The 25,370-nt window shown below is 43.3% G+C and overlaps 1 protein-coding gene across 7 annotated transcripts in view; it reads right to left on the reverse strand.

Annotated features, from left to right (window-relative positions):
• KCNMA1 (potassium calcium-activated channel subfamily M alpha 1) overlaps positions 1-25,370 on the reverse strand; it is a 764,306-nt gene that overhangs the window by 53,275 nt on the left and 685,661 nt on the right. For all 7 annotated transcript variants that reach the window (XM_069572206.1, XM_069572205.1, XM_069572210.1 and 4 more), the window contains one exon: positions 21,547-21,739. In XM_069572206.1, coding sequence (XP_069428307.1) covers positions 21,547-21,739 — 193 coding nt within the window. The remainder of the gene's footprint in view (positions 1-21,546; positions 21,740-25,370) is intronic.

Raw genomic sequence — 25,370 nt, forward strand, 5'->3', positions numbered from 1 at the left:
CAGTAATAGTCTCCCTGTCACTTCTTGGCACTTAGGAAAAGGAGGGAACAAGTGGGGACTCTAACATGGCGAGAAATGTCCAGCCTGTATCAGGAAGGCACTACCCTAGCCTGTATCAGGCAGCATACTGGCCATCAGGGTCTGTGTCCCTATGAAAGGGGGTGGGGAGGAAGGGAAAATTGCAAACTACATCTTCATTGTTCTGACTGAGGTTCTCTGAATTAAACTCCTTGAAATAGAGGAAAGGGGCTATAAAAAGTTTTCTCTCTGGAATGCTTTAATGATTTAAATAAGCACCAGAATTGTTTATTCAAAAAGTTATTTATATATAGTTTTAAATATAGAGATGGGGGAAATATATCTCAGGGCCCTGACTTCCTGCTTCCTAATGAAAACCTCTATAGACACTGGGACTGAGACCCCCGCCCGAAACGCCAGCCAACACTTGGTGTGTTGTCAGGAAGCAGAATGGTATCTTATTCTTTAAATGGAACTTTTGGAACATAAAACACATTCCAATAAATGTGAACAGAAAATTACGAATTCATTAAACTACTTTGGTATCTTGTGCTATATATAATATTTATATTCCGACTACTGTAAAATATGCTTTAATATCTTTAGGCAACTATAAGGACTTAAATATTTATAAAATGGCTAAAGATAAAGTATGGCCCTCTTATTCCTACATAGAGATGATGTAAGGCGTGCAATCAAAGACAATAACACTCTCTGCCCATTTGTCATCTTAAAGGAGCCGATCAACACGCCATCCCTCGTGTACCATCTACATAAGAGTTGTTGCCGACACAGGCAACTCCAGAGGAGTTTGCGCCTTAAAAACTACCTAGAGTGCTATACTTCACAGAAAACAGGGCTTTCTGAAAATGGAGACAAAACAATAAATTTGCAGGCAAAACAGCTCCAAGAGGGGCTTCAATATACTGCTGTATTTATCTCTGGGACATCTGGGAATGGGAAGCATTTTGATTTAATATTTCATAACGTACAGGCAATTGCTTCCTAGCATGGTATATAATTAATGTTCATAAAAAAGAGGGCTTTAAAAAAATTCTTCAATATCCTAAATGTAAATAGATAAATAAATAAGTGGATAGATAAATAAATAAGAGACACACCTGGGTTGCCTTTAGAAATGTGGAACAGCCTTATATAATCCAATAAGAAGAAAGGTATCATGAATTTATAAGCACCCAAGGGCCTATTAAAAGTAGGTTTATAGATTAAGTGTGAAACTTCAACCCTGACGTTCTCTCATTATTTACTGTCCTTCCTTGTCATTAGAACCAGAGTCTGATTGATTTTCAAGAATTTCCCATTTCCTCTGCCGATTAGGCATTCTGAAAATTACCTGCCCCCACCTGCCTTGATCTCTCCCATGCACACTCCCCTACTTTATCTCCTCTGCTCTTTCTGGACTGGAATAGAGTAAGGCTAGAAGTTCAAGAGTCAGTTAGGTGCCCTCCAAAATTCCCAGATATCACCCTTAGGAGGCTGCCAGTCCATGGAGATTTGAGCTTAGTAACTCTGTAGCCCTGCTAGGAGGCTCAGATAGCCACTTTGCATAAAGAAGAACAGAGGTCTGTGCTTCTCAGCTGTAGTTGCCCCTTGGAATCTCTGATGCTCAGAGTCTGACTTAGTCGCTCTGGGATGTGGCCTGGACTTGGCAGGGTTAAAAAAGTCACACAGTTGATTATAGTGTGCAGCTAAGGTGAAAAGACCTTAAAGGCCTGGTAAATTTCTTGAATGCATATGCAAATATTTCTGCACAGACCTATGGCGGGGGTTCACCTGGAAGAGGGCATGGCAACCCACTCCAGTATTCTTGCCTGGAGAATCCCATGGAAAGAGGAGCCTGGCAGGCTACAGTCCATGGGGTCACAAAGAGTCGGACACGACTGTAGTGACTGAGCGTGCACGCATGTGGTGGTGGTGGAGGGGGTTTGGAGGGGCACTAGGGAAGAGACCCATTATTTTATTAGGCACTTAGAAGGATGCAAGACCCCTTTCTCAATGAAGAACAAATCATTCCCTGGGGTCTCAGGCTGAGAGCCTAAATTATACTTTTTGAAGAAAAAACAGGTAAAGGAGGAAGGCTGGGTAAAACCTATCATCTCACTGAAGCAGCATGGACTCCACTCAGCCAGCAGCAGCTCTGGATTGATGTCATTCCACCCAATCGCCAGCGCTCCTCTATAACCAGCTGCCACAGAGCTGAGCGGAGGCCTCGCCTTTCTGCTTCCTAAAAGAGTTCCACTGAGGGATACCACACTGCCTGTCTGTGAGGGAAAACTCCAGCGGTCTCAATCAGTCTGCCTCGTTCTTCTTCAACACTCTGTAGGCTATTGTAAGTCTCCCTAACCTTGATGGCTCACTTCCCAAAGGGGTCTTGGTTTCCACCACTATCAGTGTCCCATGCATATCTACTGATGAACAGAATCAACAAGAAATCTGGTTGATGCATACAAATGGCTAACCCTACCTTGCTAATTGCTATTTTGAGTGAGCAAATGAAAGAAAATGAAAAATGATCAAATATGAATAGCAAAAATAGAAGAAAACAACAGAATGGGAAAGACTATAGAGATCTCTTCAAGAAAATTGGAGATATCAAGGGAATATTTCATGCAAAGATGGGTACAATAAAGGACAGAAATGGTATGAACCTAACAAAAGCAAAAGATATTAAGAAAAGGTAGAAAGAATACACAGAAGAACTATTCAAAAAAAGAGCTTAATGATTGAGATAATCATGATGCTGTGATCACTCACCTAGAGCCAGACATCCTGGCACGTGAAGTCAAGTGGGCCTTAGGAAGCATCACTACGAACAAAGCTAGTGGAAGTGATGGAGTTCTGATTGAGCTATTTCAAGTCCTAAAATATGATGCTGTGTAAGTGCTGCACTCAATATGCCAGCAAACTGGCAAAACTCAGCAGTGGCCACAGACTGGAAAAGGTCAGTTTTCGTTCCAATCCCAAAGAAAGGCAAAGTCAAAGAATATTCAAACTACAGCACAATTGTACTCATCTCACACACTAGCAAAGTAATGCTCAAAATTCTCCAAGCCAGCCTTCAACAATACGTGAACTGAGAACTTCCAGATGTTCAAGCTGGGTTTAGAAAAGGCAGAGAAAGTGAAGTCGCTCAGTCGAGTCCGACTCTTTGCGACCCAAGAGTACTGGAGTGGGTTGCCATTTCCTTCTCCAGGGGATCTTCCCAACCCAGGGATCGAACCCCAGTCTCCCACACTGCAGACAGATGCTTTAACCTCTGAGCCACCAGGGAAGCCCAAAGGCAGAGGAACCAGAGATCAAGTTGCCAACATCTCTTGGATCACAGAAAAAGCAAGAGAGTTCCAGAAAAAGATCTACTTCTGCTTAATTGACTATGCCAAAGCCTTTGACTGTGTGGATCAAAACAAACTGAAAAATTCTTCAAGAGATGGGAATACCAGACCACTTTACCAGTCTCCTGAGAAATCTGTATGCAGGTCAAGAAGCAACAGTTAGAACTGGACATGGAACAACGTACTGGTTCCAAATTGTGAAAGGAGTAACATCAAGGCTGTATATTGTCACCCTGTTTATTTAACTTATACTCAGAGTACATCATGTGAAATGCCGGCCTGGAATCAAGATTGTTGTACAAGCTGGAATCAAGATTGTTGGGAGAAATATCAATAACCTCAGATATGCAGATGATACCACCCTTATGGCAGAAAGTGAAGAACTAAAGGATCTCTTGATGAAAGTGAAAGAGGATAGTGAAAAAATTGGCTTAAAATTCAACATTCATAAAACGAAGATCATGGCATCCAGTCCCATCACTTCATGCCAAACAGATGGAGAAACAATAAAAATAGTGACAGACTCTATTTTGGGGGGCTTCAAAATCACTGCAAATGGTGATTGCAGCCATGAGATTAAGAGACACTTGCTCCTTGGAAGAAAAGTTATGACCTAGACAGCATATTAAAAACCAGAGATATTACTTTGCCAACAGATGTCTGTCTAGTCAAAGCTATGGTTTTTCTAATAGTCATGTATGGATGTGAGAGTTGGACTATAAAGAAAGCTGAGCACCAAAGAATTGATGCTTTTGAACTGTGGTGTTGGAGAAGACTCTTGAGAAGACCCATGCAGTCCCTTGGACTGCAAGTAGATCAAACCAGTCAATCCTAAAGGAAATCAGTCCTGAATATTCATTGGAAGGATTGATGCTGTAGCTGAAACTCCAATGCTTTGGCCACCTGATGCAAAGAACTGACCCATTGGAATAGACCCTGATGCTGGGAAAGATTGAAGGCAGGAGGAGAAGCAGATGACAGAGGATAAGATGGTTGGCTAGCATCACTGACTCGATGGACAGGAGTTTAAGCAAGCTCCAGGAGTTGGTGATGGACAGGGAACCCTGGCATGCTATAGTCCATGGGGTCACAAAGAGTCTGACACAATTGAGTGACTGAACCGACTGAACTGAATAGCAAAAAGGCTAAATGTGCTTGATCTCTAACTTCACCCTCGATACTGTTTCATATCCATCCACTCAAGCCATGTATGGTTATGAAGGTCAGATACCGAGCAACAGCTTCCAAGTGGGCATCACTCATACTGTGGACACATTATATTTGCATATTTATTATGATTTTTTTTCCCAGCAATGGTAGAAAAGCATACTGTTCAAAGATAATCAGTGTATTATGAGAAGTTTTCAACAGATGGAAGTAAAGTATATCAAGAAAGAAGTGACTTTTTCTGACTCATGTAAAGGTAATATATGGACTAGAGAAAGTCCTATATCTCATTTATATCTCAAAGAAATTTGATGGACCAGGTACAGTTAGTGTTCTCAATGAGAAAACTAAGGTACAGAGAGGTTAAATAATTTGTCCCAGCCTAGTAGGTAACAGAGCTGCATTCAAATCAGAGTTTTCAGTTCTAGAGCCCACACACACCATGGTTAACTTGACTGCACAAGGCAATCTCTAAAGCCCTTGATGCTTTATGAAACCACTCTGCAGTCATCATCTTCTTGGATTCACACACAGTCCCTCAGGATATTTAGGTGGTGCCACTCTAACAAACCCCATTTCTGGGATGAAGAAGTGAAATCAGAGTGCTTATCCAAAGTTAAATGCCACATGACTGACATAAGTAGGATTTAAAACTTGGTTCCTTGACCCTGCACAATGGCGTCACCCCTCTGACAGTCCACTTGAGATTCACCATTATTGTGTTCAGTCACTCAACCATGTCCCACTCCTTGTGGGCCCCATGGACGGTGGCCCACCAGGCTCCTCTGTCCATGGGATTCTCCAGGCAAGAATACTGGAGTGGGTTGCAGTGCCTTCTCCGGGGACCACACTGACCCCGGGATCTACCCTGCATCTCTTGTGTCTCCCACATTGGCGGGGGGATTCTTCACAACTAGCGCCACCCGGGGAGCCCTCACCATCAATAAGCAGAGCAACAAAACCCATCTGCTGGACTGCCCCTGCCTACTCCCCACCCAGGTGATAGAGCACAGTTAGCTGCCCATCAGCTGCTGAGAGGAGACAGCATCGATCTCCATGTGGCCAGGGAAGCTCCGAGAAACCATTCCAAGCCCCCTAGAGCAGAAAGTAGAGATGTTTTCTGGATGTTACTGAACTTTGAGGCTTTCAATGCTGCAGCCTCCTCAGGCCTTGGGCTGGTACAGTGAAATATACCTGCAGTGAGGCTAGTAAAATGTTGAGGATCAGGAGCTATTAGCATAGATTAAAACAATGGGATGATTTGCACTAGAGGACTCTTAGACAAGTCTGACCATGGCTCTTATTAACAAGTTCAACATCTTTGATCTTTGGGACGCTTGCCCAGTGCCCAGCTATCAAATGAATGGAGAGTGGCTGAAGCCTGGAAGGAAAGGATGTAGTATTTAACAGAGGGATTGAACTGCTTTATCTCATTGGAGGGCAAGCTAAGGCAGAGCAGTCTGCAAACAACAGATATGGGGATTAAATCATGTATCTTCTCACTCCACCAAGCTTTACTGAGTATTTACTAGGTGTGAGGCACTATGCTAGGCATTTAAATGCCTGACAATACATGGGAGCGGGGAGGTCAGCAAGATGCTAGAAAAGGCCATTCTTTGAGAGCCTATCCAAGTTAACAGTGATCTCCCCTACAATCATTTCCTTTGACACTCTGAGATCTTTAAGCCCCTCAGCTATATCATCAGTAGACATATAGCCAAGTGCCCTGTTGTGAATAAACTTGACCTTTCCTGCTCGTATGCCTTTTCTCACTTTGCCCCAGCCCTTTCCATCCGCCTGCAGCCCCTTTACTTACAATAATCACACCTATTTTTAAATTCAACTCCACTGACTCCGGAGCATCACAGCCCAAAGCAACTAACACCTTCTCATAACACACTGTGTGATGATGGCCATGTGGTACTTAGGATATCCAGAAGAAACTCTTTACAGGAGATATGTAACAAGATGCTCAATGACTACTATACTGCTTTTCCAGTGGGGTAATAATTTCCTCCAGAACATTCCTTGAAGTATAACCACTCATACCCTTAAATATTCTGTCAGTCCAAAACTTAAGTCATTTATAAGTCACTTGACTTCTTTGCAGGGCCATTTTTTTAAAAAAGGAAATAAAGGTTTTAGGACTTCACATGAGTTTTTGCCTATAAAAGGATAAGTAATGAAACTTCTCTGGTGGTTAGGTTGCTAAGACTATGTGCTCCCAATGCTGGGGACCTGGGTTTGATACCTGGTCAGGGAACTAGATCCCACATGTTGCAATAAAGATCAAAGATCCTCAGTGTGGCAACTAAGAACTGGCACAGCCAAATAAATAAGTAAATAAAAAATTTTTTTTAAAAGAAAAGGATGGGTAGAGACAATACACAGGATAATTGTACCTGTGTAATTCCTGGGTAATTCCTAGGATCATTTGATAGCCTGAGGCATGCGTGCTAATGGTCTCATTCATGCCTCGGCAATTACAAAGGACTCATACCATGCGTTTTGCAAGGTACTCTGTACATTCAAGTTGTGTCTTACAATTCATTGTACACATCTATGTCACTTCTGCCTAGAGATCCCTATAGTGTCTTAATGGCATGGACCACGGAAAGAGCAAGGACTAACCTCAGGCAGCTTAGGAAACTAATGCTCAGGTAAAGATCCTCATACAGAATCTCATCAGGGGCTTCAGTGAATCAGCGAAATGAGAAGATTTCTTTTATCTTCTCTGATTATACAACCACTCTTTCCAATGCAAATAAATAGGAGGAAAACAATAGAATGAGAAAGACTAGAGATCTCTTCAAGAATATTAGAGATACCAAGGGAACTATTCATGCAAAGCTGGGAACAATAAAAGACAGAAATAGTATGGACCTAACAGAAGCAAAAGATATTAAGAAGAGGTGGCAAGAATACACAGAACTACTCAAAAAAATATCTTCATGACCCAGATAACCACGATGGTGTGGTTATCTGGCTCACCTAGAGCCAGACATTCTGGAATGCGAAGTCAAGTGGGCCTTAGGAAGCATCACTAAGAACAAAGCTAGTGGAGGTGATGGAATTCTAGTTAAGCTATTTCAAATCCTAAAAGACGATGCTGTGAAAGTGCTGCACTCAATATGCCAGCAAATTTGGAAAACTCAGCAGTGGCCACAGGACTGAAAAAGATCAGTTTTCATTCCAATCCCAAAGAAATGTAATGCCAAAGAATGCTCAAACTACCACACAATTGTACTCATCTCACAAGCCAGCAAAGTGATGCTCAAAATTTTCTAAGCCAGGCTTCAATAGTACATGAACCAAGAACTTCCAGATGTTCAAGCTGGGTTTAAAAAGGCAGAGGAACCAGGGATCAAATTGCCAGCATCCACTGGATCATTGAAAAAGCAAGGGAGTTCCAGAAAAACATTTACTTCTTCTTTATTGACTATGCCAAAGCCTTTGACTGTGTGGATCACAACAAACAGTGGAAAATTCTTCAAGAGATGGGAATACCAGACCATCTTACTTGCCTCCTGAGAAATCTATATGAAGGTCAAGAAGCAACAGTTAGAACCGGACATGGAACAATGGATGGGTTCCAAATTGGGAAAGGAATATGTCAAGGCTATATATTGTCATCTACTTGTTTAACTTCTATGCAGAGTACATCATGCAAAATGCTGGCCTGGATGAAACACAAGCTGGAATCAAGATTTCCAGGAGAAATATCAATAACCTCAGATATGCAGATGACACCATCCTTATGGCAGAAAGTGAAGAACTAAAGAGCCTCTTGATGAAACTGAAAGAAGAGAGTGAAAAAGTTGGCCTCAAGACTCAACATTCAGAAAACTAAGATCATGGCATCTGGTCCCATCACTTCATGGCAAATAGATGGGGAAACAATGGAAATAGTGACAGACTTTATTTTGGGGAGCTCCAAAACCACTGCAGATGGTGATTGCAGCCATGAAATTAAAAGATGCTTTTTCCTTGGAAGAAAAGTTATGACCAACCTCGACAGCATATTAAAAAGCAGAGTCATTACTTTGCCAACAAAAGTCCGTCTGGTCAAAGATATGGTTTTTCCGGTAGTCATGTATGGATGTGTGAAATGGAGCACAAAGAAAGCTGAGCACTGAAGAACTGATGCTTTTGATCTGCAGTGTTGGAGAAGACTCTTGGGAGTCCCATGGACTGCAAGTAGATCAAACCAGTCAATCCTAAAGGAAATCAATCCTGAATATTCATTGGAAGGACTGATGCTGAAGTTGAAACTCAATACTTTGGCCACCTGATGCAAAGAACTGACCCATTGGAAAAGACCCTGATGCTGGGAAAGATTGAAGGCAGGAGAAGTGGATGAGAGAGGATGAGATGGTTGGTTGGCGTCACTGACTCAATGGACATGAGTTTGAGCAGGCTCCAGGAGCTGGTGATAGATAGGGAAGCCTGGTGTGCTGCAGTCCATGGGGTCGCAAAGAGTCGGATACGCCTGAGTGACTGAACTGAACTGATTACACAACCACACTTTCCTCCTATAGGACGATTTATCTGGGCCATTTTTCAGCATAACACACACCCTGAAATCCTAGATTCTGAGAGCTACAATAATCTGTTCATTCTCTGCCTTCCATGGAAAATTCCACCTGGAAAGTGGGATAAGTAGATAAAACCTGGAAACATATTTCTGAACAAAAGAAAGCAATGTCTGGTTCAAACTTTCCAGCTTCTTTCTGACAGCTTCAAAATCAAATGTATATTAACAGGAAAATAAGTTCAACAATTACATTGTTCACAGAGGCAGGTAAGAAGTCTTCTCCCATCTCTGCTCTTGTCTGTCCTTGGGTACCAAGAGGGTCCTAGTATCTCTGATTGCTGGGGTAGAGAGGGCCAGGGTCACACAAAATGAGGATGTCCAGATACAAGAGCGTGCAGAACAAAGTTAGCCCTTGAGCACAAGAGGCAGTTTGGAAGTCTGGTGTGCCTTGAGTGCTTTCATTTCCCTGAATGCTTGTCCCCAGGGATGCTTCCATGAGCCCGAAAAGCAGATGGATAGATTCAGGCCTGCTTTCATCAGAACACTTGTTCTCTTTTGAGAACAGACTGATGTGGTAAGAAAAAGCACAGGCTTTGGAATCAGACAGTTTGGGGATCTGAGCTAAGAGACTCTGGTCAAAGTGGCTGTATTTTCCTGAATCTCAGTTTTCTCATCTATAAAATAGAAAGAAATCACATCTGCTTGAGCAGGTTACTGGGGGGATTAAATGAGATATTGTCTATGAACGTGCGTGGTTCATGATTCATCTGAAGATAAAAGGGGGGATTGTAGTGTTTTTAAAAAGAGCATTAACTAGGCACGTGAGTTTTGAGTAGCTAAGCAGCTCATGCAAGCCTGATGCTGGGACAATGAGTTCAGCCACACCCCAACACCTCCCCACATCTGTTTTGTCTCTGAAGCTCAGATTTCCTCTCACTGCAATTGTCCCAAGCTGGGCACAGCTTGAGTCAGAAAGCGAATTCTGCTAAGCAGGCCATTGGAAGGAATAAGTGATACTGTCCATTCTGACTTTCTCTTCCCCATTTCTACTCCCCTAATTAGACCTCCTTTTACGGAGGGTCTAAAAGCCTCCATAGGTTCGGAAAGCATCCCTCCTTCCTCGATCTCCTGTTACAGATCGTGATGGTGGTGGTTTTTCCTTGTTTCCTTCACTGTCAGTCAATTGCCAGAATAGTAGATGGCAGTCTTCAGAGCATCTCTCATGTGGTGAAATACGCTGTGTAGGAAAAATTCTCCCAAGTTGAAGTCATTTAGAAAATGGCTGCAATGACTGCTTTACTGAAACACATGTGCCCCGCTGTGCTGAGATCCATCTCATGATGTCCACGCAAGAAATGGGATGGGGCAGGCCCCTTTCTGTACTTGAGACCCGCTCAGAGCCCTAAGCCAGAGTTTCTTTATTGTTTAGTAAGCTCTTTTAATGAAATGTACTCCTCTTATTATAGAGGACTCAAAATAAGATCTAAATCACAAACCAATAAAAGAAAATTATTGGGCTGGGTATCTAAAGTTACTACCTAGAGGCTACTCCAGTGTGGTATTTATAAATCTCTAAACAGTTAAGTATAATTGTCTTTCTGGTTTTTGGGACGGAAGCCAACAGCCATTTCAGTTACAACTGAAGAAAAATATTTTAGCGCTGAGCTTTGTTCGTTTGGTGGGTATAAAGAGAAATGGCTTCTCCCCCACCACCAGTTCAGAATTGAGAGAGAATATTGTGGTAATGAAATGTTATATGGGAGGCTGAAAAAAAGGCTTCTCTGGTTTCAGGGAGGGAGAATGTGTATGGGATATGTGTATAGGTACACTTGTAAGCAAGAGAAGTCCTGGTGCGCAGGGTGGGAGGGGTGCTTGGGGGAGGGGAGGAGGGGAGAAAACTGGAAAGAGCAGGTGTTCAGGGGTGACATGGGAGTTGAAGATGGGGGTGGTCCGTCAAATTAATGCAAAAGCCAGATGTGCAGCTGCTCACCCCAATGCAGGCCACTCCCCATCTCAGACACAAAGACAGGGCCATTCTGGAAGGGCATGGAAGTTTCCACGAAGAGATCTGGTATGACCCCAATTCTGCCAAAGAGTGTAGCTCTCCTTCTGGAGGAAGACCTTCTAAAACACAGAGCTCTATATCATCAAAATCAAGAAAATAACAGAGATCCACAGTCATAATGGACCACAGAACTCATCTCATTCAATTTCCCTGCCGTCAAAAAGATCATGCCAGGAACTTGCCTTTGGCAAATGGTCACGTGGTGATAGGACTCTCACCATCGTTTTAGGCAGCCAATTCTGTGCTGGACATGCCTTTCTTCCGCGAGGTTAAAATCTGATTCTCCTTAATCATTAGCCATCAATCCTGGTTTTGTTCCATGCAGCAGAGGCTAAAATCACCCTTTCAAGCCCTAGCCTCACTCTCTTAACCTCTGGGCAAGTGACACGTAGCCAAGCATTTCCCCATTCTGGTTGTCCCTTTGGCAGCATTCCCTGTCTGTCAATGCCTTCCTTCAGATCTTCATAGCTCTTGACACACTCCCTCTCAGACCAGCCAGGATGAAATAATCACTGCTCCAAACAAACTGCACCTCTATCAGCAAGGTTTATCCAGCCTGTCTTGACTAATTATTTGAAACTTAATGCTGAGTGGTCTTCATTCCATTCCATTCCATTCTGTGGATTTTGTCCCATAGTTCCAGTTTAGGAAGCTCCCTTTTGAATCTGGACTCCTGTTGTCCAATATAATTTAGAGATCTCAATTCATATGATCTCCCTCACATATAAAGCAGAAGTCACATTTTCTTCTCTGGAACAGTAAAAGCTATCTCAGACTTTAGGATGTACCCTGTGCCCCCAATTAATGCTGGATCTCCAAGGACTACAGCCATACTTCCAAAGAAAAATGTCATTCCCTACTTGAGGCTCTTAACCTTTGCTGAAATTCAGACAAAGGAGAGTATCTGCTTCTACATGGATATTACTTAGTGTAACTGTGCCTGAGGGTCATGGAGGGCTGGAGGAACCACGGTGTGTGTGTGTGTGTGTGTGTGTGTGTGTGTGTGTGCGTGCGTGCATGTGTCTCAAGCTTGTGTGCCTGCTGGTATGTTTATGTTAGTCCATTATAAGTTTTTTAAAACTTGTGGCTATAAGGAGGCATAAAACATAAACAAATCTATTTAGAGGAAAATAGGCAGTGGACGTTTGTTCCTAGTTTGTGACCCGTGTTCCTCCTTCCTCAAGGACATTGAGAACTCAGCTCAGTTTGTGACTCTCTGGCTTCACCAATGGTTCCCTCTGTCCTTTCTAACTTGGTCTTCAGATTTCTGTATTTCAGCTTGCTTTCAGGATCCTCTCCCCTGAGGCTCTTCTCCACTCCTAGAACATGAGCAAGGGGGTGGATCTCTAAGTGTGACCCTCTCCTGGATTCAGGATTTCATTTCCACCCACCTTTAGGCCCACCTGGACTTTTCCATTGAGTCCATGCAGAAATGAATCATAACTGAAACCCAACACAACCAACTGACCAACACTGCTTCCTCCTACAGCCAGTCTCTCCTTTCCACAAGCTTCTTCTTATGCATGGGCCCTGGCTTCTATCACCAGGAAGGAAGCTCGCATTCATTCATGGAGTCTGTTTTACCATCTCATCTCACATGAGATTCTCCCCTTCTTTTTCTTATTCAAGGTTCCTGATCTCCTCCTGGGTAACCACTGCTCCTACACAGTATCTCTGCATCCTCTTCTTTCCAGGCAAAACAATGCTTCATACGACTGCCAGGTCAATCTCTCTAAAGCTCAGGTCCGATCCCATCACTCTCTTGCTTTGAAATCTTCTGTAGCTCCCTAGTGCCTACTGAATTACTTATAACTTCCTAACTCACAGACTCATAAAAAATTATTTATAGCTTCTTAAGTAAAATAAAAAAGTTCCTCAATGCCCAACCCACTCTTCAGCCTCATGCCTCCCTGCTCCCTGATACATACACCGTGTTCCTGCCAAACTGTACTGACTGCTGTCCCTCAAACACATCCCCCTGTGCTGCTGCCCTCCCTACTGACATTCTGCTCTCTGACTACAGCCAGTTCTATTTGTTTCCAACTACTGAAAGCCTGTGCACTTTTTCCCAAAGTGTCTCTCAAACCCACTCTCTTTCTCTTCTTGCCCCCAGTGTTAGCCTCAATAGATGGTAATTCTCTCACAGGAATCAACCGGCATCCTGAAGAAGAGTTATATATTTGCTAGGAAGTTGCAAAGACTGAGAATGAGCATTATGACTCTTGGCTCCTCAAGAGTGCCTGCCATGCACATTCTGGGCACATGACAGATGCTTAATAAACGTTTGTGGGACTGAATTGACAACTTCAGGACAGACAGCATGAATCAGACGAATGCAAAGTATATAAGAGGAAGAAGAACAAGAGAGGAACCCTAACACCAACAACCGAATTTAGCCCAGGCATGAAAATATACCCCCTCCATCTTCTTGAAGAGATCCAGACACTGGGAGAAGCATGCTGCTGGCTTTAAGGTAAGTAATGTTGCTATTCAATAGCTGTGTAGTCCTAGATCTCAGCCCTGCCACCTTTCAAAAGCTGTGGTCAAGAAGAAGGTCTGTCTACTGAGCAACTAATATCCTTACCTTGGCATTTTGAAACATATGACAGAAAGCAGATGACAAACATAGCCAGTTGGGCAGAAGACAGAGCCTGATTGCCCACTGCATTCCCATTCCCTCACCCCCTTTTTCCAATCACCCAAAAATATACAAAAGGAAGACTGTAGACCAATAGGTCAAGACAACATGCATACGTGCTTAGTTGCTCTGCTATGTCCGACTCTTTTCGACCCCAGGGACTCTAGGCTGGTAGACTCCTCTATTCATGGGATTTTCCAGGCAGGAAGTATTGGAGTGGGTTCCCATATCCTTCTCCAGGGGATCTTCCCCACCCAGGGTCATATCTGAGTCTCCTGTGTAAACCTGCATTGGCAGGCAGATTCTTTACCATTGAACTACCTGGGAAGCCCTCTCAAGACAACAGAATTGTTCTAAAGAAACAAAGTGGTTTATAGGTTAGGATTTCCAGGAAAGCAGGAGATTCAGGTTAAAATTATTACTTAGCTTCTCTAAGCCTCAGTTTCTTCTTTTTTACAATCAAAATGGTAACCTTCTTATTTCATGCATCTCCTCTGAGGACTGACAAGAGGAATGGTTCTGGACAGTGGTTCTCGACCCTAGCTGCACCTGGGAAGCATCAGGGAGCTTCAGAAACTCCTGATGCACAGGTTGTGCAACCTTCCACCAGCTAAGTCACAATGGCTAAGGGGCAACCCAGGTGCAGATATATATATATATATATATATATATATATATATATATATATATATATATATATTTAACATTTTTCAAGTGATCACAATGTGCAGCGAAAGCTAGAAACTGGTGCTCTAAGAAATGCTTATTGTCTTGGTTGACAAAATACCTACCACAGAATGGCAGGAAATGTTCATAAAGCATAAGCATTATTATGGTTGTTGTTACCAGGGGTGGTGGTGATGGTGGTAGCGATGGTGCTGGTGGCGACCAAGGGATCTTTGCTTTGGGCTCAAAGTCCTTGTGGAGAAGAACTGTTTTCAGGGCAATACCACCAAGCTCTGTTCTGGCTCTGCAAGGAACACTTCATTCTCTGAGGTCATCACATATTCCTCTCTCTATTCAAACCTCCCACCCTTTGGCTCTCCACTTTTTACGTCACAGTCCTGTTCTTTGACCTCACAGGGATTTGTTTCTTGCTTCATTTTTGGCCTATCTGCCTCCAAGCCCCCTCTAAATCCAATCATCTCCTTACATGTTTCCCATGATGTCTGCGCTGACCCTTGATTACCATCAGTTCCCTGTCCAAACTGTCCAACTCCTTAACTCTTCAAGGAAGGCCAAGCTGGTTGCTTCATAAAGAAAGGAGGAGCCATCAGACTGAAGCTTCCTCCAGCTTCATCTTCCCCATCCAGCCCTCTGACTCAGAGGAACAGGAGTCATTCTTACCCTTTTAAAGGTCACCTGATCTCTCCTGCTTCTCTCTGATTTCCTCTTTATCATTTAACAACTCTGTCCTAGAGCTTCAAACTCTCTCCCTCTTTGGGGCTTCAGCCTAGTCTTATGTAGCAACAACTATGGCGTATTTTTTCCTCTTCTAAAAACAAAAAGGAATTCCTTTCTTTGAGCTCCTCTGAACTATCCCATTTCTCTCCCTATCTCCACTTGAAAGAGTAATAAAGGGTCTCCAAATCTTACCTAACATTAAGGCTTCCGCCGCCTGAATGATGGCTTCTACCAGTAACAAGCTACAGCAGCTGCTCTTGTTAAGATCATCGGGAACTTCCTGAGGGTCAAATGCACTGCTGTCATTTTTAGGCCCTTGTCTATTTGACTTTTCTGCAGTATCTGACAGTGCTAATCACTGTTTCCTTTCAAATCAGTTCAGCCCAGCAAATTCTTCTGGCATGCCAACGCTCTGTCAGGTCCTGTGCTTAGAGAAACTGGAGACATGAAGATGAGCAAGATAAGGAAGAGTCCTTGTTTCTCAGAGAGCCCAGAGTCTACTCAAGAAAACACATATAGGGACAAACAATAAGGACACTAGATGGTGGCTCTGGAATTTATTCAACTCTCTTCTCATTTACCTTCCTACCACCTACTCCTATTCCCCTAAATCTTTGTCCTCAGCCCTCTCACTGGGTTCTCTTCCTCTGTTTGTCCCTTCAATGTTGATGTTTCCCAAGGTTCCATATTGACCCCTTTTCTCTTAATTGCCCTGCTTGTCTCCCTGAGAAATATCCATCCTCAAGGCCTATACACTGTCTATCACCAATGACCCCCAAGTCTATAATTTCAAACCTAATTTTATCCTTATAACCATAGGTTCTTATTTCTTGCTGGATATTATCCGGAAAATTTCAACACAAATGAACCAAGACAAAATGTTTACCTTCTCTCCCAAGCCTATTTCTTCTTCTGGGTCCTTTGCTTAATTACTTTCACATTTACTCAATGGCCAACCTTGAAATGCATTCCCAATTCCTCATCCTTGCTCATCCACACTTCCTTCCCATCAACCAGTCTTCAACCTTCCTTCCTATCAACCAGTCTTCAACCTTCCTTCCCATCAACTGGTCTTCAATGGCTGTTTTCTCTATTTCAGATCTATCTCAATTTCTGTCATCTTCACAACTAACATCACTAACCTGTCCTGTCGGACCTCATCTGATCCCTTTTAGTCCACTGAAGCAGTCTTCTCATGTAGCTCATGCCACCATCTCTTTGCACCTCTAAACCATGGTCATATTTTTGCTATCATCTTTTTAAAAGATAGATTTAATCATCACATTTGTATAAATCCAAACGCTTAGCAAGGCAACAAGCCTATACTTGAGCTCTGCACTGTTGAGTACGGTACTCATTTGTGTTCCGGAAGCTATAGTGCCTGACACATAGTGGCCACTCACCTATTCCTCTTTCTTTCCCTTAAAACTTACTCTTACTAGAAGGTTAAGCAGGAAGAAGCTACAGATGCTCATTTCATAACTAGATGTAAATGCATAATAGCAAAAACCTAAAAACAGAACTACCACATAATATAGCAATTCCACTCCTAGGTATACATCCAAAAAAAAAAAACCACAAACACACGCTAATTCAAAAAAATGCATGAATCCCACTGTTCACAGCAGCATTATTTATAATAGTCAAGATATGGAAGGAACCTGAACATTCACCAAAAGGTGAATGGATAGAGAAGATATGGCCCCCCCCAACACACATATACACACACACACACATGAATATTAGCCATAAAAAAATTTAATTCTGCCATTTGCAACGACATGGACTGACCTAGAAGGTATCACGCTTAGTGAAATAAGTCAAAGACAAAAATAGTATGTTATCACTTACATGTGGAATATAAAACATAAAACGTGAATGTACATAACAAAACAGAAACAGACTTAGAGATACAGACAACAAACTAGTGGTTATCAGTCAAGAGAGGAAAGAATAGGATAAGATAGGAATAAGGGATTAACAGACATAAACTGCTGCTGCTGCTGCTAAGTCGCTTCAGTCATGTCCGACTCTGTGTGACCCCATAGATGGCAGCCCGCCAGGCTCCCCCTTCCCTGGGATTCTCCAGACAAGAACACTGGAATAGGTTGCCATTTCCTTCCCCAATGCATGAAAGTGAAAAGTGAAAGTGAAGTCGCTCAGTCGTGTCCAACTCTTAGCAACCCCATGGACTGCAGCCTACCAGGCTCCTCCGTCCATGGGATTCTCCAGGCAAGAGTACTGGAGTGGGGTGCCATTGCCTTCTCCTAGACATAAACTACTATGCATAAAATAAATAAGCTATAAGGATACATTGCAGAGTACAAGGAATAAAGCCAATATTTTATAATAACTTTAAATGGTGCATCATCTATAAAAATATCGAATCACTCTGTTGTACACCTGAAACTAATATAACCTTGTAAATCAACTCTACTTTAGCAGCAAGAAACACATAATGGGAAACTCAATCGCATGATCCTTCCTTTCAGGGTCTGACTCAAGCAGCTCTCTGTGAATAGACCCTTCCTCCCTCTGCTCACCCTCCACTGAAAGATCAGACTCGGTTCCTATCTTTTAGAACCACAGGGAGACAGTCTGGCAAGAGCCACTGTTGTACCAGCTGATTTAAATTGAAGTGTTTTCCCCAGATAAATGTGTGCTAAATAATACACCAGCTCTCCAGCCAAAGGGAAGTGACAGGCGCTCTGTAAATAAAGGCACTTAGTTGCTGGTAAAGAGCTGTAAAGTGGTTCTGAGCTGATGTTTGCTGACCAGCAAGAAGCGGCTTCACCTGCTTTATATAATTGTCACTGCAGTCTTGCCTGCTGTATATTAAAACTGCATCTCATAGACTCAACTGTCACATTGGATATACCGTCCAGCATACAGTATGCCGCCTTTCTCTGTAATTGTTTCTGACAACCAGCCATCACATTTCAGATCTTTTCAGAAAGTATCTGGTCCTGAATCCCTATGCTGGCCCAGTCCTGACACCATGTGGGCTAGAACAGTGACACCAAAAGGGAATGTGAAAAGAGAAGAGGAAAAAGAGCTTTTGTGAGTCTAGGAGAGCAAGTAACACGCAATGTCAAGTGTCTGGACACAAATCCCAGGGAAGACTCTGCCTCCTCAATGTTAAGACACATCTTGTTTCATTTCATGTTGGAACAACTTGCCGTAAGGCTGCATGAATACTGTGGCCTCAGAGGACACATGTCTGTCCTGGGTCCACAGTTCTGACCTGCTATGTTCTGAAGAGATGGAAACATAACTCTCAAGGTGAGACAAAGGAATGGATCTCATAAGGACTACAAAATAAAGAGTGATGAAAGTGGGGAGTGGCGATCAACCTCAATAGCTCAGTTGTGTCCAACTCTCTGTGACCCCATGGACTGTAGCCCACCAGGCTCCCCTGTCCATGGGATTTCCCAGGCAAGAATACTGGAGTGGGTTGCCATTTTTTCCTCCAGGGCATCTTCCGGACCCAGGGTAATTCCAATCCACTTGGAGCTTGGTCATGCCAAATGCCCAGATGAAAGGTAACAAAAGTATCTGAGACCAGGGGGGCATTCTAGTGGGTCATCGGGGTCTCAAGGAGGGGGAGCAGTTGGCATCTCAGTTCGTCCATTTGATCCCATGGACTGGGATGAACCCGAGAAGTGGGCTGTACAGTGAGCAACCAGAGGTGAATTTACAATACCCACCTATCAAGGAGGAGTGACTTCCTACGTTGATAGCCACCACAGGGCCACTGCTTTTAGAAGGTCAGAGGGTCATCAGGGAAGTGTTAGAAGATCAAGAACAAGAGAGGAGCAGGTAGAATAAGAAAGCAAGGGGGAATATGGACTCAGTGAGGCTACAGCTTCAATAGTCCTTCATTAAGAGTTGAATGAAATGCTTGCTGGTTACTGGGGGATGTACACTCCACTCCAGTGCCAACCAGGAGTCTCTGAAGACTACCACCAGCCATAGAGCACATCCTCTGCCTCTTCTGGGGTGTGTGTGTGTGTGTGTATTTGTGTGTGTGTGTGTTTACACAAAAGAAGAGCCCCTCTTTATTGCAGAAAAAAATGAGTTCCCTTATTCTTCCTTCTCTCCTTCCAAAATCTACTTTTCTTGCTTATTGCTGTGATAAAAACAGTAAAGAAGGCTTTTGAGATTGAGTGAGTATCTTAGAGGAGAGGGGAAGCATTTTTTTTTAACCAGTTTGGCCATTAAGTAGGATCTCAGAGTCTAGGAAAAGGTTTAAGAGAGCTGGAAGGAACACCGACATCAGATGCATATGTGACTATACTGTATGTCAGGATTCTAAACTAGGACCTTGAAAATCATGATTACTGAATTGGGAGGAAACTGGCATGCTGGGAAAAGGGAGTCTTTTCCTGCCCACCTGCCCCCCAATTTGGTTCCTTCTCCACCTGAAGGGAGCACTTCCCCTGCTTCTATTTTTTTCCATTCCCTCTGCTAGCTCCTGCCAGGAGAAGAGGGGCATCTAACTGGGTTGGGTCGTGTGTTCACTGGACCCCATACTGTTAATGTGAACATTTATTATACCTTAAAGTACTGCACACAGTCACCTGGGGATGCTGTTAGGATGCAGATTCTGACCAGGTAGGTCTGGGGGGCATGAGTGTCTGCATTTCTGCATGGTCCCTGTGTGATGCCCATGCTGGGGTATGGGCGGGAAGACACGCAGTGAAGATCAACTCCTTAAAGGCAGAAACCAAAACCTAGCTTGCCTCTTCCTTCTCCAAAAAGACAAGCTCACTGCTTCCTCTCATCCTTTGTCATCTCAGCTCCCTGAGCAGGCTGTGCAGGAGGCGGGAAAGAGTTTAGGCTCTTTCTTAGGGCCTTGGCATATGTCCAGCCGGCATGACTGAGCAAATGGAGACCAAGATTTGAATTGGGGGGCAAGGCAAAGGAGGGTGGAGGGGAGAGGCCAAAACCAAGCTACAGGCTGTATCAACCAGGGTATGTCAAGAATAGAAGCTGTTCTGCTACAGGTAAGAGGAAAATTAGAGGCTGACACTGCCTAGAGAAGGGCTGGAGGAGCAGTCAAAGAGGCCAGTATTATCCATTTCACTTGCAGCGCCAAGGGGGAAGTTCTCCTGAACCTCACCAGAACCTCAGGACCCTCAGGGAAACTCGCACCCCAGTCTCCATTTCAAGTAGCAAAGCCAGCGGTTGCCAAAGTTTCCGCTGAGAGTGGCTTTGAACCTTGCATCTATTCAAGGTCTGGCTATAACTACCTCCCAAGAATGAAGGCTTCTTTTTCTCTTCTACCATCTAGATAGGCCCTAGAGTCTGCTCTCATTGGTAGACTCCAGCCCAGAACTGTGCAGGTAAAGGGATTCTAGGAACTATTGTTCCTGGCTTCATTGTGATGTTGAGGGGACCTCAGAAGGGGGCAGTGGTGATGCTGAGTGGCACGTGGGCCGAGGCTGCAGGATGGAGCTTTATCATGCCACTAAGATGGTGCTTCATGGCCCAGTGGCTACAATTCTCATGGGCTGTGCACCCTCCCCCTTTACTCTTGGGGTGCTGGCGTTCAGGTCCCCATCAGGCACCCAATGCCACCCAGCCAGCAGACTGTGTGTGACAATGATTTTCCAGCTCATGGCAAAGCCACACAAGAGGTGTTACTTGGCAGAAAATACTTCCCATCCTATCCTGTCCAGGCCATGACGAGTGAGGTTGTTTGTTGGAGGGTTTCAGCAGCGCTGCTTCTCTGAGACTCCTAGACAACATCTTTACTTGTTACCATCTGCCCAGGATCCCAGAGCAAATGACAAGAAAGACTGGGGCAGAGCAGAGATGGCAGATGTGTCGTTTAAAGCCATCATGCCTCCTACAGAGAACGCTTTCCGGGCTGACAAGTGTCACCTCTTGCTAAATGACTTTGAGTGTCCATATAGTCCTCACTCTCCAGAGACCACCATTCCCTGATCAGCCGATAACAATGCAAAGCTTAACACCCCCATGCAGCTCTGTCAATGGCAAAAATATGCGTCAAGCAGAAACACTGGAACTGTTTGGCCAGCATTGTTTCGGTGCTCTGACATTTAGCTGGCGACCTTGGTCATGAAGCCACTGTTTGGGAAGGCTGAGGGGGTGGTGTTTTAAGAGCTGGATTATTCTCAGGAAGGCAGTCTATTGTCAGTGTGGGTGTTCAGGTCTCAAGCCCGCTTCCTGGGCTGGCAAGAAGAGGCAGGAGATGCCCCTTTGAAAGCTGTGGCAGCCACAGCAGGTTTCACTACCAGGCAGGCTGATGTGAGCCTCTTTGAATTACTGAGTGAAGGATATCCCTCTTGCCAGCCCCTGTCCCCTGTAGGCACAGCAGAGAAGTATTACAGGCTGTCCTTACCTTGGGAATTAGCCTGCAAGACCCCGATGCTGTCATCAAACTGCATAGATTTGATGTTGAGTGACGCCAAGATGCATTCCTTGTCCTGCAGCGAAGTATCATCAATATTATTCTGATTGGCTGACAGGATAACGCACATGTCACAGAGGTTGATGTTGACGGCCCTTAAATCAGCCCGACTTAATGGCGTACCCTTTGGCATAGAGGAAAGAGAAAGAGAAAAAAAAAAAATGGAGAAGCAAAAATGAGACTGAGGGACGAAAGGGAAAGAGGGGGAAAAAATAAAAACAAATTAAAGATTGAGCCAGAGCTCTGGGAAATTATTTAACAAGTATCTTTTTTATGCCTTGACATTAAGCTGGCCTAACTACATTCAAGGGAATAGGAGCTGTGTGCTAATCTAAAGGGTAGTTGGTGCTGATGGCAGCATTTTAGGCTTGCTCTCAATACTCAATCAAGCTATTACTAACTAACGAGGGAGAGGAATAATGCCAGGGTTCTACATCTTCTTCCTGCCTGGAAATTGTCTTGATTTAAGTAACTGTCCTGTGGCAACCTCTGGCTTTCAGAATGTAACAAAGGGGTAGATTTCAAATGCCTGTTTATTTAATAGCAAGTCACTTCTGTTTCAGGCAAAAAGACAGCAGCTCCAACTAGAATTTCCAAGGCGGCCAAGGGGAAATAGTCAGGGAGCATGGTGTGATGAGGTGGGGCTGAATGCAGTGCTCGATTTGGAAGAGGTGGGAGAGAGGGCAATTAATGCGCATCTTGCAAAGGGTGGGTAAAGCTTCACATCATATCATTTCACTGCATATTTTCAGCAAAAAAACAAACAAACAAGGAAGTCGAGTAATTGTCCAAGAACATAGGCATGGTTAAATACACCATCAGATAGATTTACAGTGGAAGTCTACATAGTAGGTAAAAGGACTGAAAAAGAGTTCTCCGTGTAGGTATTGCTTTGGAAGGATCTCAAAGAGAGAGGAGCAAGTAAAGCAAATTAACAGAAAACAAGTTCTAGACAGTCAGAAAGTATGATTTCATTTACGTAAAAAGACACCCACAAAACAGAACTATATGTGCATGAGTGTATATACGAACTTTCAGAGAGAAAGTTCAGAAAAAGTACACACTAAATTAATAACAGTAATTACCCCAGGGAGGGGAATAAGACTGGAAGGAAAGTTTGTTTTTGACTTTACATACTTCTTTTTTGTTTGAATATTTTATAACAAGAACGTATTTGTATATTACTGGAGGAATTAAAAATAAATAAGCCAGTAAACAGATTTTTTTGAAATGTCCCATAACAACAGAAAACAATGGGGAAAAAATAAAAACAGAGCAAGGAGGGATGACAGAGAGGTCATAAATGTAGCTACTGGTAAAATATAAGGGTTAGGATTGAAGGAATGGGGCACGACCCCCACATGCTCTGTGTCCTCATAGAGGGCTATGGCCAAATAATCTGGCCATCCCACATAAGAAGGCCCCACAGGCATCATTTTGGAGTTCACGGCCAGCTCAGCCTCCCTCATCCTCCAGGCTGAATCCAGCTTCCAATGTGCCTTCATAGAGATCCGAGTTACCTTCAACTCACTGAGCCAGTAGGGAGAGGGTCTGCCAACTGCCTTTATCTCTGGATGCCTTCCTCTCGTTCTCCTTCCTGGAAAGAGGACTTTGAGAATACTAGACTTGGCCACAGAGATCAAGGCCATCAGCCCTCTTTTTATGACTCAGTGGCAGTAATGATTCTATTCTCAGTCTCCAAAATATTGCTTCAACATGAAATTATGGAGGAAGAGGCCTATAGGGTGGGGAAGCTGCTAGTTCCAAGCTCTGGAGCAGGATCTTTTGAGAGAAGAACTCTCCCCTCTTTTCCTGGGGTCTTTGGTGCAAAGTAAGTCTGACCAACTTCCTGAATCATTTCACCAATGCATAAGCTGCAACTGCTTACATCCATATTCTTTTAATTTTCACCTTGCAGAAAATCCAGCAGTAATTGTGATATATATGACAATCCCTGTACAGCTGTACACACATGATTTCAAAACTCAAGTAATACAAATGACATACACAGAAACACTTTGTGTTTCTCTACGTGTGCTAAGTTGCTTCAGTCATTTCTGACTCTTTGCAACCCCATGGACCATAGCTCTCCAGGCTCCTCTATCCATGGGATTCTCCAGATAAGAATACTGGAATGATTTGCCATGCCCTCCTCCAGGGGATCTTCCTGATCCAGGGATTGAAGCCACACTTCTTAAGTCTCCTGCATTAGCACGTGGGTTCGTTACCACTAGCACCTTCATACATTGGAGAAGGAAATGGAAAACCCACTCCAGTGTTCCTGCCTGGAGAATCCCAGGGAGGGGGAGCCTGGTGGGCTGCCGTCTATGGGGTTTCACAGAGTCGGACACGACTGAAGTGACTTAGCAGCAGCAGCAGCACCACCTGAGAAGTCCGTGTTTCTTTGGGATGGCCCTATATGTGGGGCCCTGTTTAAGGAATGAAATAGGTGAAGAAAAAGGTGAGGATCCATTTTGTACAAATATGCTGTCTTGAGTGTGCTAAATTTTGGAAGGTTTGAAATAGGAGAAGCTGCAAACAGGAGAACTAGTTCATATAGACATAGGCAGATGAGTAGATGTGTACAAGGGCATGACGAAGGAAGCACTCACAACAAATATCCATACATAGCAAACATTATACACAGACCACCAACATATACATGGACTCCTGTATCCCAGAAAAACAATAAGCTCTTTACAAAATACTTTTATACCCCAGTCTACTGCTCCCAAGGACATGTAGGAAGGCACAGGTAGGAAAAATAATGGTGGAAATATGTAATCACAACTATCATGTTCCTGAAATTAGCAAGGTATATCTCTGCATATGCTCTTCTGTGTAAGATTATTTGCTTTTCTGCAGGTGGCTATTTTGCACCACATTGTGTTCATCAAGTCAGTGAGTTTGGGGTCCAGCATCCCAAAGATCTCTGTCTATATTTTTCTCACTTCTTTATATATTTATTGTCTATTGTGCTAGGTATATATAAGGATACATGGTAGCTACAAAATGGCATTGCTTGTGGATAGATTTTTGTCATCCTTATTGAATTATCTTACTTGATTCTTCCCCTTTCTGAGATTCTAGAAGCTAATAACAGAAAAAATGAATTTTAGCTTCAAAAGTGGGGAAAAATCCAGACTTCTTGAAATATAGAATCAAATTTGTATTCCTCAGTTTTAGGGATATGAACTTCCAAGAAAAATGTTTGGAGACAAGTAGCATTTGCGTGGATTTGTAGCTTGAAGAACTATAGGAAAGGTTAAAATGTAAAGTGCTCTCCAATTATTTGGGAATTTATAGAAAATATATTGATTACTAATTAAGGAAGTAGTTACATGACTCTCAAATCATGAATCCCGTGCCCTCACATTAAACTGTGGAGTCCAAAACTGTTCCTTTTATGTGTTTTATAATCAATAATATCACAGGCACACATGGGCACACACGTGTTCACATGCAATGGCATGAAAACATTACAGGGTTTCTAAATGGCTATGATGGAAGGAGGGGTTGGCCAGCAGATGGGGTTGGTCCTCTGCACAGCAGAAATAAAAATTCTGTTAAATACATTTAGTTAAAAACAGAACAAGATAAAATAAGATTTCTCCAAGCAGTTATAATGCCATAAATAGAGTGATATAAATAGCTCCATATGTAAATTCCACTATAAGCATTATAATACTGCAAAGCACTGGGTTTGGGTAGGTAAGAGAGAAAGTGTTTAGACACTGATATGGTTAATACATTTG

This window comes from Ovis canadensis, chromosome 25 (genome assembly GCF_042477335.2).
Source record: "Ovis canadensis isolate MfBH-ARS-UI-01 breed Bighorn chromosome 25, ARS-UI_OviCan_v2, whole genome shotgun sequence".
Classification (NCBI taxonomy): domain Eukaryota; kingdom Metazoa; phylum Chordata; class Mammalia; order Artiodactyla; family Bovidae; genus Ovis; species Ovis canadensis.